The 26,047-nt window shown below is 48.7% G+C and overlaps 2 protein-coding genes and 1 long non-coding RNA gene across 3 annotated transcripts in view; all 3 read right to left on the minus strand.

Moving 5' to 3' along the window:
* LOC138683454 (uncharacterized) overlaps window positions 1–26,047 on the minus strand; it is a 177,728-nt gene that overhangs the window by 151,195 nt on the left and 486 nt on the right. The gene's annotated exons all lie outside the window — the stretch shown is intronic.
* LOC138683459 (multicilin-like) lies at window positions 7,022–9,738 on the minus strand. Its single transcript, XM_069775235.1, is given in 5 exon segments — window positions 7,022–7,342; window positions 7,345–7,449; window positions 8,623–8,724; window positions 9,536–9,613; window positions 9,616–9,738. Coding segments are annotated over 5 exon segments (729 nt in total).
* Window positions 15,345–20,404, minus strand: DCTN3 (dynactin subunit 3). The gene is made up of 7 exons (XM_069774979.1): window positions 20,282–20,404; window positions 20,097–20,181; window positions 19,065–19,151; window positions 18,099–18,182; window positions 17,279–17,337; window positions 16,478–16,537; window positions 15,345–15,743 (listed from the first exon to the last, which is right to left on the minus strand). Exons 1-7 carry the CDS (start codon window positions 20,372–20,374, stop codon window positions 15,654–15,656), a joined length of 558 nt encoding a protein of 185 aa, XP_069631080.1. The 5' UTR covers window positions 20,375–20,404; the 3' UTR covers window positions 15,345–15,653.

Below are 26,047 nucleotides of genomic sequence, written 5' to 3' on the forward strand. Positions count from 1 at the left end.
CATTAATGGTTTTGTCCTCATGGATCCTCCATCAATGAGTTGACAATTTCCTTCTTCCACTGAAAGCAGCTTTCATGGGAAACTGATTGCAGACAGAGAAACAATGGCTTGGGTAATTAAGATTATTTCTAATCAGGCTTTCTAAATCAGGAAAAAGACAGTGAGTGAGGTACATGTTCAATGGAACTCCTGTACAGAGAGATACTGTTCTGGGAGATTTGGTGGTTGTTTCCTCATCGAGCTGAATCATTTCCAAAATTGCAGTAAATGAGACTAAAGTTACAAATGCAGGGTCAGATACCAGATGTGCGGTGAGGGATAGATGTTTTGGGGTTTTGCCAACAGGCCCATTGGACCTTCAAGGGCAGTTTATAATCTGGCTGATCCCAGAGCTGCAGCCCAGCCTAAGGTACAGAAGGGAGCACCTGTACATGGATGAGGCTGTGATTCACCCATTTTTCTAACATTTTTGTCCCGTCAGGGACAAAGTCCATGCTTTTGAAGTTTTCATGTTTTTAATTTTACAAAACTTTTGGTGGTACAAATCAAAATGAAACAGAGCAGTTTTTTACATTTGAATCCAGCTTTGCTTTGTATTTTTGAAGTGCTTCTACTTCATCCAGGAAGAAAAGCATATACAAGTGAGATTAACTTTACTTATTTGATAACTCCACACATGCCAGAAGCAGCAATTTAAACTTCAAAACTTTGGTTGAGTGTCTGTCCTTTGCATTCATAAGCTGTGTTGTTGACTGAAAATAGTGTAACAATATAGAGGTGTGTCTTTGGTACAATAAACAGGTTAATCTGGCTAAATCTTTCATTAACATGGAAAGAGTTTAGGGCTGTGACATAATTTTTTATCGCTTTATTTAAACAGCTGTATACTGTTCAATAAATTGTAAAGAATGCTTTTGTATTGAGGTTTAGTTTTAACATGTTAAATATCTTTTTTTACAGTAAAAAAATAACCTTACATAACCTTAATGATTATTAATATGCCTTAACAAATCTTTGACCACATGAAACTACAGCTCAGTTGTCTATTGCAACCACTCAAAGTATCGTGACAGTAGTGGAAACTGAATTTAGTTTCCCGTGTCCATTCCACCTGAGCTAAAAGAAGGTGAATCATAAGGAGTAAATTTGCTAATTCATGTTGCATTTGTTGCCAGAATAATAGACAACTGAGCATCTGAAAAAAAAAATCCCAAAGGAGCTATGATTCAAAGTTGAATTGTTTGGATAACATCCAGTGGAAAGCAATCAGCCATACAGAAGCTACAATATTTCAGAGCACTTGCTAAACAAATAAATATAAATTATGATAATCCTTCTAGTTTTGAGCATTTGCAACAATAAACAAATGTTTTCAGCCAGCTTTTTTTTCTGATGACATATTCATATGCTCGATCTTTTTTTTCCTAAATCAAGGTTGTGTAAGAGTTCATACAAAAGTAACAGCATAGTATTTATAAATACTTTCTGCAGGTTCATAGTTCTTCTAGCAGGTGTTGATTTTGGCCTTAACCCAAAACCCCAAAATGAGAGGTAAAAAGATTTAATTTTGAGGATGTTGAATCCATTGCTGACAGGGATTTTTACTTACAGCAAGTATTTAATGTAAAAGAAATACTTAGCTACAGATCTTGATTCCACCTGCTCTGAGATTTATTCAAATTTAAAAGGGATTTTTCTGTGTTATGTGAAAAATTGGACATATCATTCTATTTAATCATTACAAAAGGCAGCACTGAACTTCAGGGGCTAAAACTAACATTATAATTGTACACTTCCTTAGTTTTAATACCATACAATCCATACTGAAAACACTGGAAAGCTTTACAGTTCACAGCTATTTCACCTATTTTTCATTTCCTTCCTTTGTTTTTATTCCCAACAGTTGCCTCTACCACCATGCTAGGGTTGTAAGATTTGGAGGGAGGGGGCAGGAGCTGAACATGTGGTTACAGTGTCTGACCCACGAGTTCTGGGTCTGTTCTGGGCCCTGATGTAAGAACACAAGATGAGATGACCAAGGAGCGGGCAGAGTAGGCTACCTGAGACTAACTGCTAGCACAAAGGGACTGAAAGCCTAGAAATGGTTGGCAAACAAAATATGTTATAAATTCTTTTAGCAATAGTGTGAAGTCACTTGTCTGGTATCTTTCCTTCAGAAAATGATTCTCTTAAAAATGCAGTATATTATTCACAGTGCTATGGACCCAAAGGTCACTGCTAACCAATTTGAAGTATAACACAACAGGAATTTAAAAAACAAAAACCTGCAAGGGATTCCTTAGAAATACTTTTCTTTTTTTTGCTAGAGAACTGAACATAATCATGAACATAAATGCCTTTTTCTGGAAGAGTTCAGTGATTTGAATTACATTTTTAATGTGTACATCCTGACCAACTTCTAAAGCTCTTTGAACCAAAAAAAAATTGCTACAAAACCTACAATTTGTTTTGCAACATGCTTCCTTTCCTCCTCTTCCTCACATGTCTCTCTTTACCCCTAGCTCTAATATTGGCTAGTTACAGTCCTCCAAGAGGCAGGATGAGTTCAGGGCACAGAGAAGAGACAATACATTGTTATGAAGAGTGACCTGAGCGGGTTGCAGGAGATCAGGATTCTGCCTTTTATTTTGTCACAGACATGTGCAGTGACCTATGTCAAATCATGTTACACCTCTCTGCCTCAGTTTCCCAACTGTAACTGTAAAGGGAACTAGGCCTTAAGCCTCATTGTTTCTAAGACTATTCATATCAGATATATAACTAATGATTAGAGATTGTTTTAAATGTGATTAATAGAATGCAGGTGCTTATAAAACAATATGCATAAGCTGCTTATTTGTCCCATGTGTAGCCCTCACCATGGCTGGCTTAAAACCCAGTCAAGCTGAATCAACAGAAAAAGGATCATACATCATCTTAGACCTAAGACATAAGAATAGATAAGAGTAAGTGATTAACTTTAGAGTAAGATGAATTAATAGAACAACCTGAGTTCTCAGAAATTCAAAGGTGACCTTTGATGTGTAAGAAGATAAGTGACTGTGGTGACTGGAGACCTTCTGCCTACGACCACTAACTTCAGAAGAACCGGGACAAGACAATAAGAATCAGTCGAGACAGGAAAATGTATTGGACTTTTGAAACCACTGGAGAATAGAGAACTGAGAGTTTGTGGAAGAACACTTAGAACTTCTTTTGACAAATCATCAATTGCGTATTGTTTTGTAAAATCGTATAGATATAGAAGGCGTTTTTGAGTTATCTTTTGCCATTCACTGCGGTGGTGGCCCAACTCTGAGTTGTTAATAAAGCAAACCTAGAGAAACCCATGGCTAAAATTCTTTAACAGTAACCAGGGTATAAGATGGTCCCCTTTGTGTTACTCCTATTTATTTGGAATCAAAGAGTCTCCAGGTTATCTTTCACTATGTGCACATGCAGGGCACCACGGCCTCTGTGTGCTATTGCAGCACAGCTTAAAAGAATGGCAATCCCATTAGGTTAGAGGAGAAAAGTGTCTCTAGCAGGTCTCTGGCTATACTCCCTCAGCATATCATAAATGGGAGCTCACCTGATGTCTGGGACAATTCAGCTGTCACCACAAATCCCCAAGCAGTAACTTAATCATTTACATTGCAAAGTGCTGAAAAAGGGCTGTGTTTTAAGGTACAGAACCAGCTATACACATCACCACAAAAAGGATTAAAAGAGAGGACGTTTCTATTGTTCAAGGATATAGAAGAGAGAGTTAGAATTGTTAATATTTACTTACATTAAATGCCTGCAAATGTGGTCAACCAGAGTTGAGATTTCCCTGCAATTCCTCCAGAGTGTGGAGGCTCTTTGCTGAGTCAATGTGCCATTGGCGTGCCCCCCTCTGAAAGATGGAGCAGTCCACCCAGAGGGATTCAGGGAGATCCCTGGTACATGGGTTAAAGCTGTTTGAAACTGGAAAGCATCTGCTGAGGTGAACTTTGCGCAAATAGAAATATGAGATTCAATACAGGAGTCACTGCCTGAAATCCTGAGACCTGTGCCATAGAAGAGATCAGAGCACAAAATGTAACCATCTTCTGCATGCTTGGTGTCTGTCAGTCTGTGACAGAGAAAATTACATGGAGGATGTCTGGGACATACCCTCACAGGCCATTGCAACAACAATTTACTGGGTGAAAAAGAGAATAAGCTTCAAAATTCCCAGCTACTCTATTTTAACAAGTGAGTTCTAATTATAACTGCATTAGCCATGCAAGAAATCCTGAAACTTTACCAAAAGTGATCACGTGAATAAACTTGAAGACATTTATTAATTTGGGGTTTTTTTCATAGTAATTTGTTGAAGAGTATAAGTAAATATTGAACATAAATAGTCACTTGCTATCAGAGTTTGAACAGGTGCTAGGCACAAGGCAGACTTTAAGACTGTTTCTGAGATACCTATGAAATAGTTGTGCCAAAGCAAACTACAGCCTCTTTTGATGTCATTAGCTTTAGTTGTTCATTAAGACTGTGCAATGCAAAATGTAAATAACGGCCACTGACCAGAAGTAAGTCAATGTTTAGAAAAGATGAAGAGTGCTGCTGTTGTCATATAAAACTGACTGCAAAATGTTTGTCTTTTCCCTGAAGTTAGACATAGGGGTAATTTTCTTTAGAAAAATAGTCAGGAAAACAAGGGGAGAAAAGTCAGTGAAATTCCATTTCTCTGCAATCACTGAATAGAAGAGCCAAAACCAATAGAAGTAATTTGCTACTACTGCTACAGCGCCGTAGCTGCCTTACAGTCTGCTCTCTACAAGATTACCAAGTGTCCAAGCCACCTCGGCGCCTGCCTGCTGCCACCCAGGGTCTGTGGCAAACCGACGTGAGCACCAGCTGGATATTTCTTATGGATGATAACTTCATATGAATAGAAGTTGTAGGAACCTATGTGCTTCAAAAATGGTAGTCAGGTCAATTAAATGTCACCAAATGTGTGACTGTGTTTATGTACAAGTTGATATAAATACCAAAGCAGGGGCATTTTTATTACAAACATGTGGAGAGTAGCTCATATTCATGAACAGGCAATATTTTCTCTTTATGACTCATTGAACAACCTTGGCAACCCCCACAGGAAAATGCCATGCCAACACTCAGCCTTGGGTATTGCCTTTAGACCAGGAAATGGGCAATATTGCTGATAAAAAAGACTTTCACAAGCTATAATTATACCAAAAGCCCCATGCCATTTCTAAATACATCCATCCAGGTCCCTTTTGCCCTTGCCATCTTGAAGAGACCTAAAATCACTGACTTAATATGCAACTATTTACTAAAAGATAGTTCCTCTTGCTAGTATTTCTTTTTAATCAAGCTGTATCTTGAGGTCTGTCCTGGGTTCAGCTGAACCCAGGACAAGGTCTGGTATAATTTTTTAATTAACACCTAAAGAATTTATCCAATGAAAAACCCAAGTGCCCAGAACAAGGCTTATGTGGAATTGAGGTGCTTATATTCAAAACATGATTACTAAACCCTTCCCCTGGCACCCTCCCAAATTAAAAGGCATAAACCACAGACCAACATGTTCTTCAGTCCATCATGCCTGGACATTCAGGAGCTCTGCCCTGTGCCTTATGGCACAGATCCTGCTCCATACACTAAGTATAAAGCCAGTTCTGTTTGGACATAAGGTTTCCTATGCATATTTGGGCACAGATCCCAATGGTGGTGGACTTCCAGCTTCTCCAGGTATCAGTGTCTGATGGAACAACCATGAAGCATGAGTGTGCATCACCTTTGCAGTCTCCTAGGAGCCACATAACTACACGTCATGCTGGCAATAAGAACCATTCTCCTTCCTAATACAGTCTCTGCTTGCCATAAGCACAACACTACGTGCAGGGTTGCAGCTCCCCTAAGAAACCTGCCACTGAGATGATGACGTGGTGCTGTCACCTTAACCATCACACAAGTGCGTTACAGTTGGATTGCTGTTAATGTGCATGGACCTATGTAAGAATACTGGAAAATCTGAGCATTGAAAAGTAGAAAAACTGATAACTTCGCAGATATAAAATCCCTATCCTGAGTAGAACATGGTGCCTTCATTCACTTATGTGCCACAGAAAAAGAAACTTCAGGTACCAATTCACATGTGCTGTGGTTCAGCTTTCAAACCAGTGGGTGCAAGTGAAATGTATCCATTCAGAACACTTTAATGTCATTCACGCTTCTTTCTACTTGAGATAATATCACTGAATATTAACAGCAGCATGTTTTATTCTAAAATTTTCTGCTTCAGCACATCAAGCAAAGTAAACTTTGTGTAGATGCTCAACTTTCTGCTATTTTTGCTCTAATGAAAGCAAATATGTATACCGGATGCAAAACACTGTGTTTACATTAAATCAGTACAAATAAATGGCAATTTTAAGCACTATTTAATCATCACACCGAGTGCAAATATACATCTACAGTTGCACACAGGAACAACACAAGTGAAATTTGTAAACATTGTATATTTAAAATTCTGTGATTGCAAAGGTGTATCATATTTAAAGTACTTTGGATGGTGTGTCCTTTATCACACAGGCCAACCATAGTCACTATTCTGTAAGTTACATTTTTTTATTCAACTGAGTAAAATCTCCGGATAAAACCGGGCAGATCTTCATTTAAAGGTATCGCTACATTCATTACATTCATTAGCAAACTACTGAGGGTGAGTTGCCGACTCGAAAACCACAGCTCTGTGTAAAGCGCGGCGACCGCTGCAGCGCCCGCCCGAGGCTCGTTGCCCTCACTGTTTGCGGTGCAATCGCTTCTGCCGCGCTTGTCCCTTCTCTTCTCCAGCCTCCAGGAACGGAAAAAAAAAACCCGCTAATACCCGTTTTCAAAGAGAAAAAGGCGAGCGTGCCGCCGGGCGGGGGTGCCCCGCCAGCCTCACGCTGCGGCAGGCCCCGCTCTGCCGCGCCCGGGACACGCGTGGACGGGTTCGCGGGGGTCGGGGGGGGTCTCAGCGCGGCACCCAGCGGAAGCGGTACCCGCCGGCGGCGGTGCGGAGGGTGAAGGCGTTGCCCTGCGGGAAGGCCAGGGTGCGGATGCCGCCCGCCTCCCCCAGCGCCGCCCGCAGGCTGCCGCCTCCCTCCAGCCTCCCGCCGCCCGGGTGCGGTGCGGCACGGCTGGTGCGCAGCCCGCGGAAGGTGCCGAGCAGGCGCGTGGCCGGCCGCGGGTGCTTGGCCGTGGGGCTGCTCCCCGGGCTGGCCACCAGGCTCCGCAGGGCGGCACGGCACTTCGACACCTTCCGCAGCATGGCGTCCACGCCCGCTGCCTCCTCCCACGGCTCCGGCCGCCCGCGCCTGCCCCAGCTACCGGCCGAGGAGGAGGAGGAGGAGGAAGGGCCACCCCGTCAGCGCACTGCGGGAGCAGCGCGACTTCCACGAGCTGCGCCGCATCGCGCATCCCCGGGGGTCTGCGACGCGCCACTCCACACTGCCCTGCCCCACACTGCACAGCCTGCCCCGCCTCACACCGCACCACACTGCCCTGCACTGCTCCTTCCTGCACCGCACCACCCCATCCCATCCCACACCACTGATATAGAGAACGAACTGCTAATTGCTTAATGATTGTCTCTCTGTAACTTTACATACCAAAGACTGGTGTTCGTCAAGGATTAAGCCTGTCAGAGGCTGGTACTTGGGAGTGATGAGCAAGAAGGAACCATGAACAATCACAAAACTTAATTAAATGTTTGATGAATTTACGATCTTGTCGAGAAGGCACAAGTAGAGGCCTTGCTTGAATAGATAGGGCCAGAAAAGATAAGAACTCCTGCCTTTGTTCTCGTCCTTGTAGATAATTTAGCTTAAACTAACCATATGGTTTTACACTACTAATGAAAACTTAGATAATAAGAGCACTAACAAGCACTGATGTATCAAAACATGTAAAAGACCATACTGCACAGAATCACCTGAGGAGGGTCAAATAGCGGACAAGTGAGGAAGACTATGGAAGACCACCAGAGACCTTCAATGCGCCTGCGTAAAGGACATTTGCATATGCTAATAGTTTCCCCGAAAACTAATGAATATGTATAACATTTCTCGGAAATCTAGTGAATATGTATGTAGAACATGTACTTAACCTGCACACTTAGACCTGACGGTGTGCACGATAGGTGGAGCGATCCCCCGTGCATCCAGCGCTGCCAATAAAGAATACCTACTTAATAGTTAATCAAACTATTGAGTCAATTTCTCTGAATCACCACCCTGCCCCAAACCAAACCATGCTGTCCTCCACTGCCCTGCTCCGTCCCACACTGCTTTACCCCACCCCACACTACCCCGATCCACACTGCCCTGATCCAGCCTGTCCTGCACCACCCCACCCACACCACGCACCACCTTGCCCTGCCCCACACCACCTTGTCCTGCACCACACTGCACCACCCCATCCCACCCCACACCTCCTTACACCCACCCTGCATGGCCCTTGGCCTCACCCTGCACCCTGTCCCCCACTGCACCCCCACACCGCTCTGTCACCCAGGGACCAGCTGGGCCATGGAGCAGCCAGGCCAGATGGGGCAGCAGCACTCATGTGAAGGACGGCAGCCAGCTGCCTGGCCTGGCTTGCCAGCTCCTTCAGCTGCATGTTGCTCTCTCGCAGCGTCGCCAGCTCTTCCTGCCTCTGTGCGAGGGTCTTCTGCAGCTGTGAAGGACAAGTGGGGATAGGGCAGTCAGGACAGCCCCACTGTCCAGGGGCTGGGGGATGCTGTCCCGATCCAATGTCAGGGAAGGTTTTGATATGATCCCAAGAGCAAGATTAAGATACAAACGAGGTCAAATGCCGTATACCCAGAAGAGTTTTTATTATCAAAAGTATCAAAAGTGAAAAATAGTGGCGATAGGATAGAATGGAAGAAAAGGTAGAAATTAAGCAAGCAGTCGGGATAGGATTGCTAGGATAGTCACCACCACGGATCCAGCAGCGTCCCGCTGGTCCTCAGGCAAGCAGTCAGTGGTGGGAGTTGCAAGGATGGTCACCACCACAGGTCCAGCAGCGTCCCGTTGGTCCTCAATCTTCAATTCTTCGGTGGTGGGGAAAAAGCCCCCTGGCTTGTCTCTATGGGTTTTTATAGGGCATATTTCGATGATGTCATGTGCTGCAGGTTTTGTCTATCACAGGACCTTCCATGATCGACATTAGAAACCAGTATCTTATCAGCTCCAGCCCCGTTTCCTCCCCTGGATGCCTCAATGGCCTGGTAATCGTCCTTATGGACAGAAGAGTGTCCTGCTTAAACAGGCCATCTCAGAGACAAAGGGCTCGAGATAAACAGTTCACAGTTCCTCGAGATGACAGTCCAGTCCCTCACACCTAACAATCTTTGAGACAAACGGCTCGAGATAACAATTCCATCTCTTACAGATGCTCACAGTGGAGCTGCACAACCACCTCAGTGGAATGTGAGGGTGAGAAACCCAGCGCAGGCCCTTGGGGAGGGCTTGGGGGTCCCTACCTGGCTGTTTGCCTCCAGGGCATCTCCCAGTGCTTTCTGGTGCTGGTCCGCCAGGTCCTTCCAGCATGGCTCTGGGGAAGGCTGGCACTTGCGGGGGGCATCTGCACCAGCGCGCTGCTCTCCAGCTGCAGGGTGCAGGGGTCAAAGGCCACCTCCTCGCCAAGTGAGAAATCAAAGTCAGCGCAGTCCAGTGGTGGTAGCATTAAGGTGGATACATCTGGAGGGAAAAGCCACAGGTGTTAGGGCAGAGGAGGTTTTCACATCCTCTCTCCCCCCCCCAAGCCTAGCAACTACATCCTGGTTCTAAGCATCTCCCCGAGCCGGTATGTCCCGACATGCTTTTACTCTACTGCAGCAGCTGTGCACCCTAAACCTGTTTGGATTTCATTTCTATGACTGAACACAGCATGACTGCTGATGTGCACATGCAGGCATGTTTGGATCAGGTAAGGAAAAACATCTATTTGCCAGATAAAATCATCGACAGCATCTCTGAACCCCTGGAAATCAAACTCTGGTCCATCCTGGAAGCCAGGACCCTGGGAGGGGCAAAGGAAATGTGCCTGTGAGCAGAGCCCAGGGCTTAGGCCTGACCGCACTGCCCACCACTGCCCTGAGTGCTCTGACACCGACTGCTGCCTGTGCCCCTGTGGTGGTGCATTTCTTCCCCCTCTCTGGGCTGATCTACAAACTCAGGAAGTCTCACTAGGCCTTAGCATAAGTGTAATGAGTCAGACAGTTAAGTGTCCCTTGACTGTACCTGGAACTCTCACACAGCTAAGACAGGGAGTCATGTGGACTGTCTCAAGGACTCCCGCTGTCTGGTGAAAATGAAAAAAAATGAAAGTAGAGATAATTTGTTGTCTCCTGACAACCTTGAGACATATCCCCAATCCTCCCCTGACAACCTTGGAGCATCCCGTATCTGAATCTTAAGTCATTCTCCGACAGCCCCAGAGTCTTCCTTATCTGAATTGTAATTCACATGAAATGGTACCAGTGCAGCTGGAATCCCAGTAATTTCCTGATGACTAAAGCCAATCATCTCCTGAACCTATAAGCAGTGGTATACTAAGTGAGACCCTTTGAGCTCTCCTGCACCACAGCAGGCTGCGACCAGCATCTCCCTCTGAGTGGGACACCTCTCAGAGCTTGCAAACTTTCCTGTTTGTGAAAATCAGAGGTCTGTCACTGAAATCTGATGAGATTTGGGCTGATACTCTCTGCTCCTTGAGGCTCGACCCTTTGCCCATTGAGAAAGACGCCGAAGTATTCAACGTGAATATTTTCACTGAACTGAAGGGGAATTTTTAACAGATATACCTCTTTTATTTGCTCATATGTATATCTCTCAGTGCCTTTATGCATGTGTGTGTGTGCACTAACCTGAATATTCTATAGCAAGTATATTACAAGTTATTGCTTTTCAAATCTATACTTAAATTACTGTCATGAACTTTATTCAACTGTAAATGAATCTCAGGCTGTTATTGTACTCATAATCCCTTTAGACATAAACCGTTGCCCAAGTCTGGGACTAGGAATCGATCCAGCCACACCTAGACTCCGACAGGAGTTTAGAAAGCAAGGGGGTCTTCTCTGAACCTCGTGACTCCATGGGAGGGTCTCCCTTACCCTTTTTACATTCCCGATCTCTGTACAAATCATGAGAAATCAATTCTAACTCAATTTTTCTTTGTATATTTCTCTTTTTTAACCTATTGCATTTTTGGTCTCTGTATACCTAATTTTAGTCTGATTCTAACTTAATTTTCCTGTGTGCATTTCATCCATGTACTAAGTAATAGAGTGAACCTTGCCATTGAATTCTGTGAAGTTGTACTTTTATATAAATTCCTATTAAATCATTTTTCTTTTGCTAATACCATTGGAAGTGATTCTTTAAGTGGTTCAAACCACTCCATTTCGCAACAGCCCTGCCACCTCCCCACGGCCCCAGCACCCCGGGGTGCCTGTCCCCTGCCCTGCCCTCGTCGTCCCCCACCTGGCATGGGCCTCAGGGAGGACAGGGTGGGTCACAGGCCCATGGGTCCTGGGTCACAGGTTGAAAGTGCCTCGTCATCTGCAGGGATGCAGGCCCCCAGGCCCCTGAGCCAGCTCCTCAGGGACTGCCTGAAGTGGACAGCTCTGCCGGCATCTGCCTGAACCCCCTCCCACCTGCCAGGTGCCCCACAGGGCTGCTGCTGCTGCTGAAGAGCTGAACCAAAGGACAGTGCTTAGCAAACCTCCCGGGCGCCTTACAAACGTGCTGACAAACATGTCTAACATGAGGTGAGATGAGACACTGTCCTCCACCGTGCCCATTTCACAGGTGGGAAGCCTGAGGCCAGGCAGGCTGCCAGCACCCATCAGCTTGAGGGGGTCACCCCCCCGGGGCCACGGGGGGCCTGCCCCAGCCGGGGGGTTACCTGCTGTGGGGCAGCAGGGCCAGCCAGGGCAGCAGGAAGGATGGGGGCACACACTGCCAAATCCTGCCAGTCAATGGTGGTGAGGGCTGGGGACAGTGAGAGACAGCGGTGAGTAGCCCGGGCAGGGATGGGCATGGCCGGGGGAGTCATGGTGGTGGTGGTGGGAGCACAGGCGTGGGGCATCCTCGAGGGGCACGGCTGGGGGATGCAGGGCTGGCGAGCACAGTGGGGGGCACGGCGGGGGAGCACGGCCGGGAGAGGGCGCGGCGGAGGGCAACGGTGGGGCTGTCTCGGCCGGGGTGGGCAGGGCTCTCCGCCGCGGACAGCCTCACCGAGGGCGGGGCCGGCGGGGCGCCGCTGCAGCACGGGCGGGGCGGGGGCGCACGGGTGCTCAGCGCCGCTGGGGGGCCCCTCGCCGTCCCCCCGCCGGGCCGGGCTGGCTTCTTGGCGAGGCGGGCGGGCGGGCCCTGGACCCTGTTGGGGCAGATGCTGCCGAAGGCCCGGCAGCGGCCACCCTGCTCCGTGTTGCCGCGACGCCCCCGGCTCCGGCGGGCGCCCTCCGCCCCGCTCGGCACCGACCCACGGGCAGGGGCGCGGGCGCGCAGCGGGGGCGTGGGGGGCTGGGGTCATGCTGCGGGCTGCCCGCCCGTCCGCCTTCCCTCTGCCGGGGTGCGGAAACCTCCCGCCGCCTCCCCGGCGGCTCCCGCGCCCGCGGGGCCGGGAGGGACTGTCCCGGATGGAAACCCGAGGAGCTGCTGGTGGGCGAAGGCTCCCGCTGCCGAGGGCCCTTTGCCGGGGGGGGGAGCCCGGCGGGGAAAGCGAGCCACTCTCGTAGCTCCCCTCTCTGCCAAGGCAGGGTCCCTCTACTACGCTTTCTTGACGATGCCTGCCTAATCTGTGTAGGGCACCCCCTTCCCCGCCATGGAAAGCCCAAGGTGCCCAAGCATGCAGCGCTAAGGCTTTGTTATCTGTAGGCTCGTGAGCCCTGTTTCACCCCGAGCCAGTATCTTGTACTCCATCCCCTGTGGAGAGAGGGCAGGTCAATGCCCCCTCTCTGTACCTAGGAAGCACGTGCTCTCCCACAAGGCCCTCACCCCCAGCATGGCAGCAGGCCACCATCAGTGCTAAGGGGCCCAGCAGGCACCTTGCTCTGCCGGGGAAGAGCCGTGCTGGGCCCTGCGATAGGGGCTGGGGACACCGCTGCTACGGGGGCTGGGGATGCAGGCTGCCACAAGGATGGCAGGGAAGGTCAAGCTCTCTGCTGTACAGGTTAGGAAGGTGTCCTGGTTTCAGCTGGGATAGAGTTAATTTTCTTTCTAGTAGCTGGTATAGTGTTATGTTTTGGATTCAGTATGAGAAGAATGTTGACAACACACTGATGTTTTCAGTTGTTGCTAAGTAGTGTTTAGTCTAAAGTGTCAAGGATTTTTCAGCTTCTCATGCCCAGCCAACAAGAAGGCTGGAGGGGCACAAGAAGTTGGGAGGGGACACAGCCAGGGCAGCTGACCCAAAGTGGCCAACAGGGTATTCCATACCATGTGACATCACATCTAGTATATAAACTGGGAGGAGTTGGCCGGGGGAGGCAGATCGGTGCTCAGGAACTATCTGGGCATTGGTCAGCAAGTGGTGAGCAATTGCATTGTGCATCACTTGTTTTGTATATTCCAATTCGTTTATTATTATTATTATTATTATCATCATCATCATTATTTTCTTCCTTTCTGTCCTATTAAACTGTTCTTATCTCAACTCACAAGTTTTACTTTTTTTTTCAATTCTCTCCCCTATCCCATTGGGTGGGGGAAGTGAACAAGCAGCTGTATGGTGCTTAGTTGCTGGCTGGGGTTAAACCACAACAGAAGGCCAAGCCATTGCTGGGGGTTGCGACCGGGACAGGTGAGGGGGTTTGGCAAAGACACTGCTATTGGGATGGGGGAGCAGGTGGGGCTGGTGTCCCAGGGCCCTGGGAAAGTCCAGGCTGCTACGACAGGAGAGCGCACAGCGCAGGATGGCAAAGCCCCTGCTACTGGGGGAGGAGGGAAGCCTACGGGGGTCTGAAGGGAGGCCAGGCCGCTGCTGTGGGGGATGAGGTGGGCGGGGGGGGGGGGGGGGGGGGGAGTGTGACAGGCCCCACTATGAGGGTCTGTGGGGAGGCCAGGTGCCCCTATAGGGTCCCAGGAGGAGGCCCGGCGGCACTATAGGTGCCTGTGGGAAGGCCGAGCCTCGCTATAGCAGGGGTGGGGGTGCGGGAACGGCTCTCACCTGCGGCCGCCTCAGCGCGCACCTCGCCATAAGATGGCGGCCGGCGCAAAGCGCGCGCGCGCGCGCAGGGAGGGGGAGGCGGTGCGCACCGCCCCCACCTGGCGTCACTCCGGCACTATAACATCATAGCGGCGTCCCTGCCGGTCCGCCACGGGCCTGGGAAGCTGGAGAAGGCAAGAGACGGTGCGGCTGCTCCACGGGACGGTGCCCAGTGCCCTCCCACCACGGGCAGCCCCGCCCTGCTGTCCCTCACACCGGCCATGCCGGCTGTCTCCATGTGCACCCACGCAAGGACACGTGTGAGTGCATTTGTGTGAAGAACTTGGTTCTCATAGTGTTGCTGAAGCAGTCTCAAACTACTCCCCATTACCTGACCAGGAGGAATATTAAGTCCCAGGGCCAGCAGAGTTTCCCAGGCACCTAGATGGCTTTCTGCAGGCTTACAGCCCTGCCATGGTTTGCCCAGAGGAGAGCTCACTGAGCAGGTGAGAGTACTGGCCCCACAGTGGGAACACACAGACAGCCAAGCCCCTCTGGACTTCCCTGCTAGGATCCTGCCCCATTCCTGCAGGGCTCCCACATCACACACAGCTGGTCTGTTTCTAACCAAGCAGGAGGGTTTGGGACCCTCTCCAAAGCATGACCTCAACTCAAGACCACCTTTATGCTAGGAGAAACTCTAGGTTCTAGCCCGACCAGGCAGGGCACAGATAACCCCTCTGAACAAGAAAGGACCAGCCACAGGCTCTGGCTTGCAGCAGCCACTCAGGTAAGCAGGACAAAGGCAAGAGCTGCTCCCTCCTCCCAACACAGGTATGGGAGAACTGCCTGGGGGAAAAGCCTCATCAGGCCAGATTCCCCTGGGCACAAGCAGCTCACATGAATGGAAAGAAACAGCAGGAAGAGCAAGTGCTGCAGCTCAGGGAAGACTGTGGGACTGGAAGAGATTTACTTGCCCTTGGCCCAAGGCTGAAACCACTGTACCAGGAGCCACCATCAATCTCCTACAAGCTGCCATGAGGTCTCCACAGTTCACTGCTTGGGGAAAACTACACGGGGATGGACAGCCAGTCTGTGCCATGGCTGCCCCCAGGAGAGGAAGAGACAACCCAGTTAGCATTTCAGGACTTTACTATGGTCCACAGTAAGAGCAGAAAGGGATTTTTAAATATGTTACAAACCAAAATGTATTTCATGGAAGTGCAAGATTTGCAAACAGTGGCATATTAAGGAGTAGCATGGCTTCAATTTGGGGCTGACACAGTGCAGCCACAGAGCCAGGGTGCCCCTGAGAGCCTGCGACGTCACTCGCAGCATGCTCACGATGAGTGGGAAGATGCCAAGACAACAGGGTGCAAGCTGCTGCAGCCTCTCCTGAGAGACACAAGGCCAGCAGGGTCCCTGGGGTTCTCTGTGCTCCACCATCACTCTGCCACAGGTTTTGCTTCCTTGGCCATTTCCAGCCGTGTCAGTATTTCATTCCACTGGACAAACTGCTTGGAGAGAAGCAAGATCTGGACATGGCTCTTAAGGAAAGAGATGTGGAAACTTCAGGGAAGAAACCAAGGTCAGAGCACAGCCTGAGACTGCCCTGGCAGCCCAACAGCACTGTTACAATCCCGATTCCTTGGGAGAGGAAGAGACCTGGGGCACCAGGCTGTAGAAAGCCTGCATGGACTCAAACCATCCAGACCTTGAGCCACTGCACAGCACCAAACACCGATGGGAGTCCAGGAAGCACTTCTGAACACTGCATAGCACTGCATTTCAAGGGGCTTTCTACAGAAAAGAGCAGAGCTCCCTACCCACTGTGGTTTTAGGATGTGTCTCAGCACTGGGATCCTAACATGGCTAGGATTAGCTGCTGTTTGGCTCAGGCAGGTCACAGAGACCAGCAGTCACCTGATAGAGATGCCAATGTCCAGCTGGCCAGCACGAGCTCTGCACCAGCACACAGGCTGTGCTGCTCCTTCATGCTGAGCTGCACTGTGAGTGGATCCAGCACAGAGGCTCTGGCTTGCAGGTGGCACCCTGCCCTTCCCATCTCAGAGAGATGGGCAGTTCTGGCCCTCATCTCTGCTCCCAAGAGGAGTATGACAGGGACACAGGCATCACCATGCCAGAAATGGCACTGGCCATTAAACCCAGGGCTGGGGATCACCTGCTTCCAACAACATCTGATGGGGCAAGGCAGCCCAGGAGACAGGCAGGCAGTTCAGTTGTGTCAGGCCCAAGGCTCAAAGGATACCATTTTGTTGTAGTCTTCAAGGAGCATCTTGACACTGTCAGTGAGATCTCGACGCTGTTCCTGTGAAGAGGGGAGCCTCAATGAGTGAGCAATAAATAAGCTGAAGGACATCTGTCCTCCCAGTCCCTGACAGCACAGGGGGAAACTCATCCAAGGCCAGTACTGAGATTAGTGCTCAGATGCTGGCTGTGGCCATTTGTTACAGCTGGAAGGGTTTCAACAGTCAAGAGAAAGGTTACAGAGAAACACCCAAGCCCATGAAGTGCCAAAGTCATGGGCTTTGCACTACTGCCTGCCTCTCCTCAGCACCCATACTTTGCTTGCCCCAGAACGGAAACTCACAGCAAAATGCTGAAAGGGGGCATTAGGCCCTGCCCAGGCATGCTCAAATGGGGAAGGAAAGGGCAAAGAGACCAGGTGACAGTATCAACAGCCTTCCAGAGACTGGGACACTGGAGGAGCGCAATGCTTTACCTCAGTGTCTCAGTGAGAGGGGGAATGCCAGCTGGTTAAACCCACCACTGCTTATTAAGTGTCACCCAAACCTCTGTTTTGAGCAGGCTTATGGTAGGCAAAGCACTTTTCCAACTCAGACTCAGTTTTCAGAGATCCTGGCTAGTTCAACCCCCAAATTGCTTAAACCTCTTTAAAAACTGCAGCATGAATATCCTGGACAAGATGGAAAAAAACCTGCTATAAATGAGCAATTCAAACAATTGCAAATACAGAGGTGTCAGTACAGCCACTAACAAGTGGTTCCTTCTCCCTGCTAGTCAAGGCTATCAAGAATATTCACGCTACCTGCTGCTGTATGCGGATTTGAGAGAGTCGCTGTAGTTTGGCTGCATGGTCAGGAACCGCTGAAAGCACAGAAGAGAAATCCATTTTGTTTGTTTTACATCATGTGGGGATTAGTTACCAAAATAAAGACCATTCCTTCTCCATGAGCACATCACAGCAGAACTCCGCTCACTGAATGCAAGTGCCACATGCCACAAACACACCTTTTATACCATAAAAAAAACCTAGCTACAGTGTACATTAAATATCAAGTTTATTTGCTAACTGCTTCTGAATGGCATGAGTTAGGGGATGCCTGCATTGAGGGCTACTCAAGAGCTACATCAGAGTAAACTACTTGGATGAATGTTATGGCAAGCAATTAAAAAGGCATCTCTGCCTACACCAGAAGCAGGGACGTTCTGCTCATAAGCAGTAGGCAGGAGTGGCTCCACAGCCTGGTGACCATACACAGTGCTCACCCTCTTTGCCAAGCTGCAGGTCTCTAACCTGCTTCCTAACCTACTCTATCACATCCTTGGCCTTTGGTGCAGGAGCCACATTTCCACCCCACCAGTGCTGGGTGACAGCTACGGCACTCAGCAGTGCTCTGCATGACATTGCACGCTCCCGACAGAGGTCAGGCATGAGACTTTAGAGCAGCATGAGGGAGGAGCAGACATACCACTAAGTTTGTACCTACTTTACTCACACCAGGTTGTGTGCTTAGCTGTCCTCTCCTCAAGTCTGAGGCTCAAGAAAAAAAAAACAAAAACAGCAAGATAGGCAGCAGCTTGGGGGGTGACATTTGCAGCTTAAACTTGCAGAAGAACATGCATACCTTGGATACTGGCACTTTCCAAGATAGGCTGGAGGTTCTTCACCTGCTCCAGAAGGGCTGCTTGGGAAGGAATAACCTGCTCCTCTGATTGGGGAGGGACAAGAAGGAACATCAGTAGATACAAGACACTGCTTTGGCTTTTCATAAAGACTGGTGAGGTAACTTTGGATTAATGGGTACGAATTGGTTTTCTAAACCATTCACACCTAACACACCAGAGGACAGCTTGGCAAATATAAAGCATCTTGTAGCCAAAGCTAGAGCAAAGTCACAAAAACCTCCAACTGCAGACTCCAGTCTCCGAGGGGCAAGTGCTCTTAAACAGGTCAACCATAGCCCACCCCCCAAGGGTGGCTTGTCCCACTCCAAACTGATGATCAAAGAGCTGGGACTAACACTTGTATTCCAGCTTCCCTTTTCCAGCTGATCTAGCTATACAAAAAGGGGGTTTTTTATTATTTTATTTAGACTTTTGTGTTGTTCACCACTGGATTCTCATTCACACCAACTTAAGGCAGGAGAATCTCCAAGTTTCACTTGCAGACTATACCAATACAAGGCTGAACCAAATTCTTTGGGGCAAAAGAAGATAAGGCTATAAAGTGTTTAACATACATCCAAAGGTCTTCAATTTTTGTCACAGCCTAGAGAGTATTAGAAATGGGGTGAGGAAAACTGTTCTAGATCCAGTTTTTCTTTTCAAGCTTTTATTAATTCAGGGTTAAACTGATCAATATTAGAAAGATCAGAACTGATAAAACTGCAGCATGGACACTCACAAGGGAGCACTAAGGGTGACAGACATCCTTGTACAAACCATCTCTCTGAGAGCTCTAAAGAGGGTGCCTTGCCATATCTTTACAACTAAAGAAAAGAAATCCATCCCAATCCAGTTTATATAAAAGACAACTTTTGCAGTGCTAAAAAACCCCCACCAACCCTGTCTCCTCTCATTTCATGCCATACCTGCCAAGATGAATTGCAACTTCATGGCATCTGGAACAGCCATCCTATCAATGTACTGAGGGTCAAGGTATTTTATTACATCTTCAACTAGAGTGAAAAATAGGTTTGGAGACAAGTAGTAGGGGATATATTATTGCCTTTACAGGTGCAATCCCCCCCCGTGCTATACATCAGGTTACTTTGTAAACACTGCCCATTTAGGGTCATTTTTGTTCAGATTCATGAATTTCTAAAGCACTCAAAAACAGGTGACTTTGGAACACCGTGACCAAGAACTTGCAAATGGCTCAAGCCAAGTAACTGTTTCGTTACAGACACCTGCAATGCTTGCTTTTTATTTGGCTAACAATATTAGAGGTGAGTGAAATCTGCTTCTTCCTGCCCTTGAAACAAAACCAGGAAATAGCCCTCCATCCTGATCCTTAAAATTATCTACAAATACACAGTTTACATGTTTATACCAAACAGCCACCGCAGCTTTGGACCACAACAACCTTCCCTACGTAGCTTGTTCCTGTGATACCAGACAGCAAAATTTGGCCAAAAGACAGTTTTGTAGGACAAAGCACCACTCTGGTGTCCACTCCCAATATCCCCCAGTTCAGAGTCAGCTCCCCAGATCCATCCACCAGTGGCTGCGTGTGATCCTTATTGCTTCCCCCACACACACAGGGGAGAGCTGCTCTAGCATGCCCGAGAAGTCCAAGTATGCAAGAAGCCATTTCAGGAGCTCACACTCCAACAACCCTTGAGGGCTGCATTTCAGGCAGAGCAAATCGCTGTGCCAATATAGGTGGATATAAATCAAATAACAGGTTGCAGTAGCCCATTTCCTACCCCCAACAACTGAGTGGGAGAAGCGCAAGCAGAAAGACACCCTACTTGCTTACTTCTCTGCCAAACACGCAAAACAAGAACCCAAAATCAAAGAGGCTCACACAGGGAGCGTGGAAAGGATTTTTGTTTAGAGGAGCAAACACAGGGGTTTCAAGCTTCCCCGCCCCCCGGGCCCCCCTCTCCGAGGCCGCTCACTTTTCTTAAACAGGATTTTGATCCTCTCCCTCTTGCCGGCGATATTGCTCAGCGCCACCTGCACCTTCACTAGCTCGTCCGCCACCTGCAGGGGCACAAAGGAAGGGGACGGACCCGTCAGACCCCGCCGGGCCGAGGAGCCTCGCTCCGGGCCGTCCCCCGAGCGCTGCGGGACCTCCCAGCACCTTGCGCGGCCCGCAGGTTCCGTCGCCAACACGCTGCTCCAGCTCCTCCAATCGCCACTGCAACCGCCGCAACTCCACCAGCCCCACCGCCATCTTGCCACCGACCGGAAAGAACCGCGCGCCGCTTCCGCCCCTCCCCGTTGTCATGGCTAGGGGCCCCGTTGCTAGGGGCCGCCGTTGCCGTGGAGACGGAGCTCCCCGGGCCGGGAAGGGGTGATTGGAACCGGGAGGGTGGGAAGGGAGGAGGCGGCTTCCGGGGGGGGGGAGGGGGAGGTGCGAAGCCCCTGTCAGAGGCAAGGAGGGGAGGCTGCAGCTGGTCGATGGTGATTTGCACTGCAGAGGGAGGTGTGCGGGCTTCCTGTCGCCTGGGCAGTCGATTATTGCTTCATTCCAGCATGGTCCTTCAGGAAAGAGGCGCTCAGGTGTATTAAAAGAAATGGATATAGGAATCTACAGGCCGTGTGGATGCAGGACCTTTGAAATCCAGGAGGCTGCCATGGGCTTTCCCCCAGGCCTCAGCCTGCCTGGGTTCACCCTTCTCCTATCAACTACCGCAGATGACGCTCACTAAAAAGCAAGATGCTAATGAATGCAGCAGCCAACCCCAGCCCCACTGCTGCCTGCAATTGGCACTCACAATTACAAGGATCCCTCAAAGGGATGAGATGAATTCTTAGTAGCAGCATCCACCACAGAGGAAAATCCAGACTTTCCAAACTGCAGAGGGAGAAGTTCAGGAGCCTCCAAAGCACCTTGCGATGTTCCCTGCACCCCAGGGCTCAGCCTGCTGCTGCCCTGTCATGTCCATGTAGCCTCAGCAGTGCCAGAGCTGCCCCAGGCTGGAGGGCAGTCTCTGTCCCTCTTGGGCTGCAAGCATGGGGCTGGGTGTTGCACCACCATGCCCCAGGCACCAGGGAACCCCTGGTAGGGGTCCCAGGTCAGGCTCTTAGGTCAAAACCATCTGCTAGTAGCAAGTACTTTGTTAGCATGGCTGGTGATGTTGGCTGCATGGCTTTGGGGACCTTCCCAGTGCCCCTTGCCAAGAGCAAAACTCACTGTGCCCTGAAAAAGCATTGTCCTTCTAAATATGTTCCTGCAGGGAGTTGTACGGGGCTGCCAGGCTGTAGGAGTGAGCTGTGGGGTGGCCCAGGGTCCCAGCAACCCCTATGGCCCCCCAGATCTCCCTGGGGGAGATGTACAGAGCATTTGGGTAGGAGGAGCAAGCTGAGGCCCCATGTGCTCTGCCTTTCTTCCCAGGGATCAACAGCTGGGCTGTGGGAGAGGCATCCTCAGAGGGGAAGAGCTGTGCTTTGTTCCACAAAGGTGACAATTAGAAACAGCCTTGTTAGCAGAAGTGGCTGGGGGCTGCACACAGTGCTGCTCTGTGTTTAGAGGTTACTGGCTCTACCGTGGCCTGTGCCCAGAGTGGTGGGCAATGTCCATGAATATGCAAATCCCTGTGCTAGAGGGTCACAGATAACCCACCCTCACCCCCCAAGGTGAGAAATTAAGGCAGTCCTGGGACTCAGGCACTCAGGGGGGCTTTAGGGTTGGAGGACATCCACTTTTTAGGGTCCTATCCAGCCTGCGAGCCTTGGAGCAGGGCTGAAGCCACAGCACTGGCTGCCTGCAGCCCAGCATGGTGCACGGAGAATCTGCCCCTTGCTCCTTGGGGCTGAGAGGAGGGCTCTGACTTCATCCCCTGCGGGAGCATAATTATGGACTCAACGACAGATCAATATGATCATAGTTGAAGACCCTTTACTAGAGCATCAGACATCATTTTATACATTGGTTACATCCATACATGCGTTTAGCTATTTTACTATTGGTTACACACATTATTCACGCACTGTCCACGCGCCTAGTTACACTTAATGATTGGTTATATCAACACTGTACATGCGCATAAACATAAGACATAATTCGTTATACTAACTAAAACATGCAAAACTTGTCTCCGTCTAATTGGTCAAGATAAACTGCCGAATTGACGTTGTTTGTGCCAAGTTCCCTTTATCGTGGAATGTGCACCTGTGTTCTTCTAATTGGCATCTTTCTTTTTTTGTCTTCTTGTTTATTCTGTTCAAGGCCTTCTAAAGGCGTCTGGAATGCTCTTGTGACCGTTAGCTAAATATGTGTCCAGAATTCCCCCTTTTTTGTTTTCCATCAATTAACACAGCCTTACTTGATCTATCAATTAATTTTTAAACACATTGCAGCCTACAAGGCACACAAATTAAAATACAAAAAACCCCCCTACAAGATAAATCAAAACTATCTTAACTAATGTTTTAAGAGTAGCTCTATTTTGTAAGGTTGTGTGTCTAATACTATCTACATCTAACAGTAAATCAGATAATACTACACCAATCTGTATTCAGGGACTCCAGAATTTGTGATTCCTGGGGTGGCAATGAGGGTGAATGCCCGATCCGTGGAAACCAGGCATTCCCATCCATTGAGTCCACGACCAGCTGCACAGGGGTCTCCATCAATAAGTTCTTAAACTTTGTTGATGTCAGTGGAACCCCCTATTAAACCTGTGAAAAAGGGATTGCTTGGTGTTGCTGTACTGAGGTATAAGCAATCTTGTCCGGTCATGTCAGTCAGGGTCATCCAGATGTTTTCTTTGGTTTGTGGCGGTATCCATGACTACGTCCATCCGAGGACTGTGAGGAAGATGGACCATCCGTACATTCTTGTGCCATCTTGCTCCGCGAACTCAGCCCAGCAATCGGTAGGTGCCAGCTTTCCATGGGCGTCCCCATGGAGGCAACGATGGCCTCACCGTACACCAGCCCGATGCTCTTCGGAAAATCCCGGTATTTATACATTTGCAGAGGAACGGATTTCAGCACACGTGGCCAGCGGGTGCCAAAATCCACCTCGGTTGTAACATGGGGAGCCTATGACGCATGCGCTTGCTGGCCAGGCGCGCTGCACGAGTCATAGCCATCCTGTCTATTGGTTCATGGGCTTTGTGATGCGGTTGCAATGCACAGAGAATCTTGACCTGTTATGTTGGCCAAGGTGACCTACATGTTAGTTTTTGGCTGAGGTGGTATTCATATTGTCGCACCATCTAGGATGTTCCAGATGATGATGGTTGTACAAATCGAACGGGAATCCGTCGTGGGCCTGTATCTGTGGAAACACAAGCATAACCTCGCCCCCAGGTTATTAATGGAAATGGACCTTCCCATTGCCCTGTTTCTAGATTCTTAACTAAAACCATGACCTTACCCCTAATTTTGGCTTTAGCTAACTTTTCTTGTGGAGAGAGATTCCCTACTCTCCCTTTTTGTTTTAATAACATTGCTTTTAGCGAACGATGAGCGCATTCCACAATCGCTTGACCAGTGGGAGAATGAGGGATACCAGTGCTATGCTGAATACCCTATAGTTGCAAAAATTCTTGTGTTTTTTGTGATGCATAAGCTGGACCATTGTCCATTTTTAGTTGCTGTGGAACACCCAAGGTTGCAAAAGTGAGTAAGAGATGCTTACACACATCACGGGTTTTTTCACCTGTGTGGGCGGTGGCCACAAGTGCTCCTGAAAAAGTATTAATAGATACATGGACATATTTTAATCTACCAAATTCTGTAATGTGAGTAACATCAGTTTGCCAAATCTCTAAAGCTTGCAAGCCTCTTGGATTGAGTCCATATGATAAAGACGGTGTCGTCTGTTGGCAATCCGGACAAGCTGTCACAATTTGATGGGCTTGATTCAAAGTGAGTTGAAATGTTTTTTGCAATGTCTTTGCATTTTGGTGAAAAAAGGCGTGTGAAAACCGTGCTTGCTCAAATGCATTAGGAAGGACCGTGAGTCCAACTAACCAAGCTAACCAATCTGCCATACTATAACCTTCTGTTAATGGTCCAGGCAGTGAAGTGTGCGATCGCATGTGCATAATAAAATATTGGTTTTTTCTACAATTTAACGAGGCCAAAAGAGTTTGAAATAACATGAATAAAGGTTTATGATCTATTTCTTTCAAATAAGAGGCTTCAAGACGGCTCACAACTCCTGCAACATAAGCAGAGTCAGTAGGTATTATGTGCTGATTAGTTATTCGCCACCCTAAATAATTCCAAGGTGTTTGTAGCGTTCGCCGCATATCAAGGTGCCGCGATTAGATCACTGATCACCCCCAGACCAGGGAAAGAGACAGATAACACACACAGTGTGAGCGCCAACTTCCGCCTTTTATTGCGCAGTCAATTCCTTTTATACTAACAAGGGTAGGTGGGATTACAGACACATCATAAGGCTGCGACTAACCCTCTAACTTTCCGTGACATCGCGAGATCTTCCGAACGCCGAACCCTACATCTCCCCCCTCTCTATGACGAGTTGGCCTCTATTATTATGAACAATTCCACACCAAGAAATAACTAAGTAAAGTACTATGAGTATAAACATATTTCTACAACTAAGTTGAAACACTCCATCTTAAACACCCGTAAATGTCCCATTTACCCTGAAGAGCAAAGAGCTCCCTTATAGAAATTCACACAGGAGGTAGATTGAAAGTTATACAGATACATCATGAGGCTTGGAAAGAATTACTTCTATTACTCTATAAGGTTTATCATTGGTGCACTGATGTTAAGGCTTAATGTCTGAGGCACCTGGATTCCTGGCTGCGAGCTCTGACAGCCGGATCCCATAAAGGCACGTATTGATGGACTCTGAGAGGGACGTCATCCAGATACACATCAGGGTCCCCCACTTGGCTTCGCATCCACTGCCAGAAGTTTGTAGCAGATACCCAAGGTGTCACAAGCCAGGAAAGGATGACAGCAACCTGTAGAAAAAACACTCAAACACTACGAGGTTAAGGCAGGACGAATCATACGACTAGGAACCCATTTCAGTAGCCCTTCAGGTGTCTGTACACAGGCATACCCTCGCCCAAGACAACGCAACTCAAACAGCCCATCCCATTGGCGTGTCTGAAAGTCACGTACGCGGACCAACGGGTAGGGACCTTTCTCTTCCGTGTTCGTAAAGTGTCGTTGCGCCGCCGTCTCTTCCAGATCCCCTCGAACTGTCTGATTTAGTGAAGTTAATGCAGTTAACAGAAGACGCTGTGTACGGAGAGCAGGTGTGTTTTCCTGTAACCAGGAGGGCTCCTCCTGCTCCCCCTCCCTAAGCCGATCGAGTAAGGCCTTTAAGGTTCGATGTGCTCGTTCTACAATGGCCTGGCCAGTGCTATTTGAGGGATGCCAAGTTTACTTAACAAGCTGAACAAGGTAAAATTATTACAATAGCTAAAATCACAATAACTACAATAATGCCCATAATTCTTTGAGCCAACCCATTACCCCTAATGACCCGAACCATGAGGACTATGAGGAAGATGAACCATCCATACATTCTTGTGTCATCTTGCTCCGCGAACTCAGCCCAGCAATCGGTAGGTGCCAGCGTTCCGTGGGCGTCCCCACAGAGGCAACGATGGCCTCACCGTACACCAGCCCGATGCTCTTCGGAAAATCCCGGTATTTATACATTTGCAGAGGAACGGGTTTTGGCACACGTGGCCAGCGGGTGCCAAAAGTCTGCCTCGGTTGCAATCTATGACGCATGCGCTTGCTGGCCAGGCGCGCTGCACGAGTCATAGCCATCTTGTCTATTGGTTCATGGGCTTTATGATGCAGTTGCGGTGCACAGAGAATCTTGACCTGTTATGTTAACCAAGGTGACCTATAGATTAGTTTTTGACTGAGGTGGTATTCATATTGCCACACCATC

This window comes from Haliaeetus albicilla, chromosome W, assembly GCF_947461875.1.
Source record: "Haliaeetus albicilla chromosome W, bHalAlb1.1, whole genome shotgun sequence".
Lineage (NCBI taxonomy): Eukaryota > Metazoa > Chordata > Aves > Accipitriformes > Accipitridae > Haliaeetus > Haliaeetus albicilla.

Coding starts and splice junctions, on each gene's coding strand:
- DCTN3 (XM_069774979.1), bottom strand. CDS start 20,374: ATGGCGGTGGGGCTGGTGGAGTTGCGGCGGTTGCAGTGGCGATTGGAG. Junction 18,183..19,064: donor GTTGCAATTCATCTTGGCAG/GTATGGCATGAA, acceptor CTCCCCAATCAG/AGGAGCAGGTTATTCCTTCC. Junction 17,338..18,098: donor GGAAAGTGCCAGTATCCAAG/GTATGCATGTTC, acceptor CTGTGCTTTCAG/CGGTTCCTGACCATGCAGCC.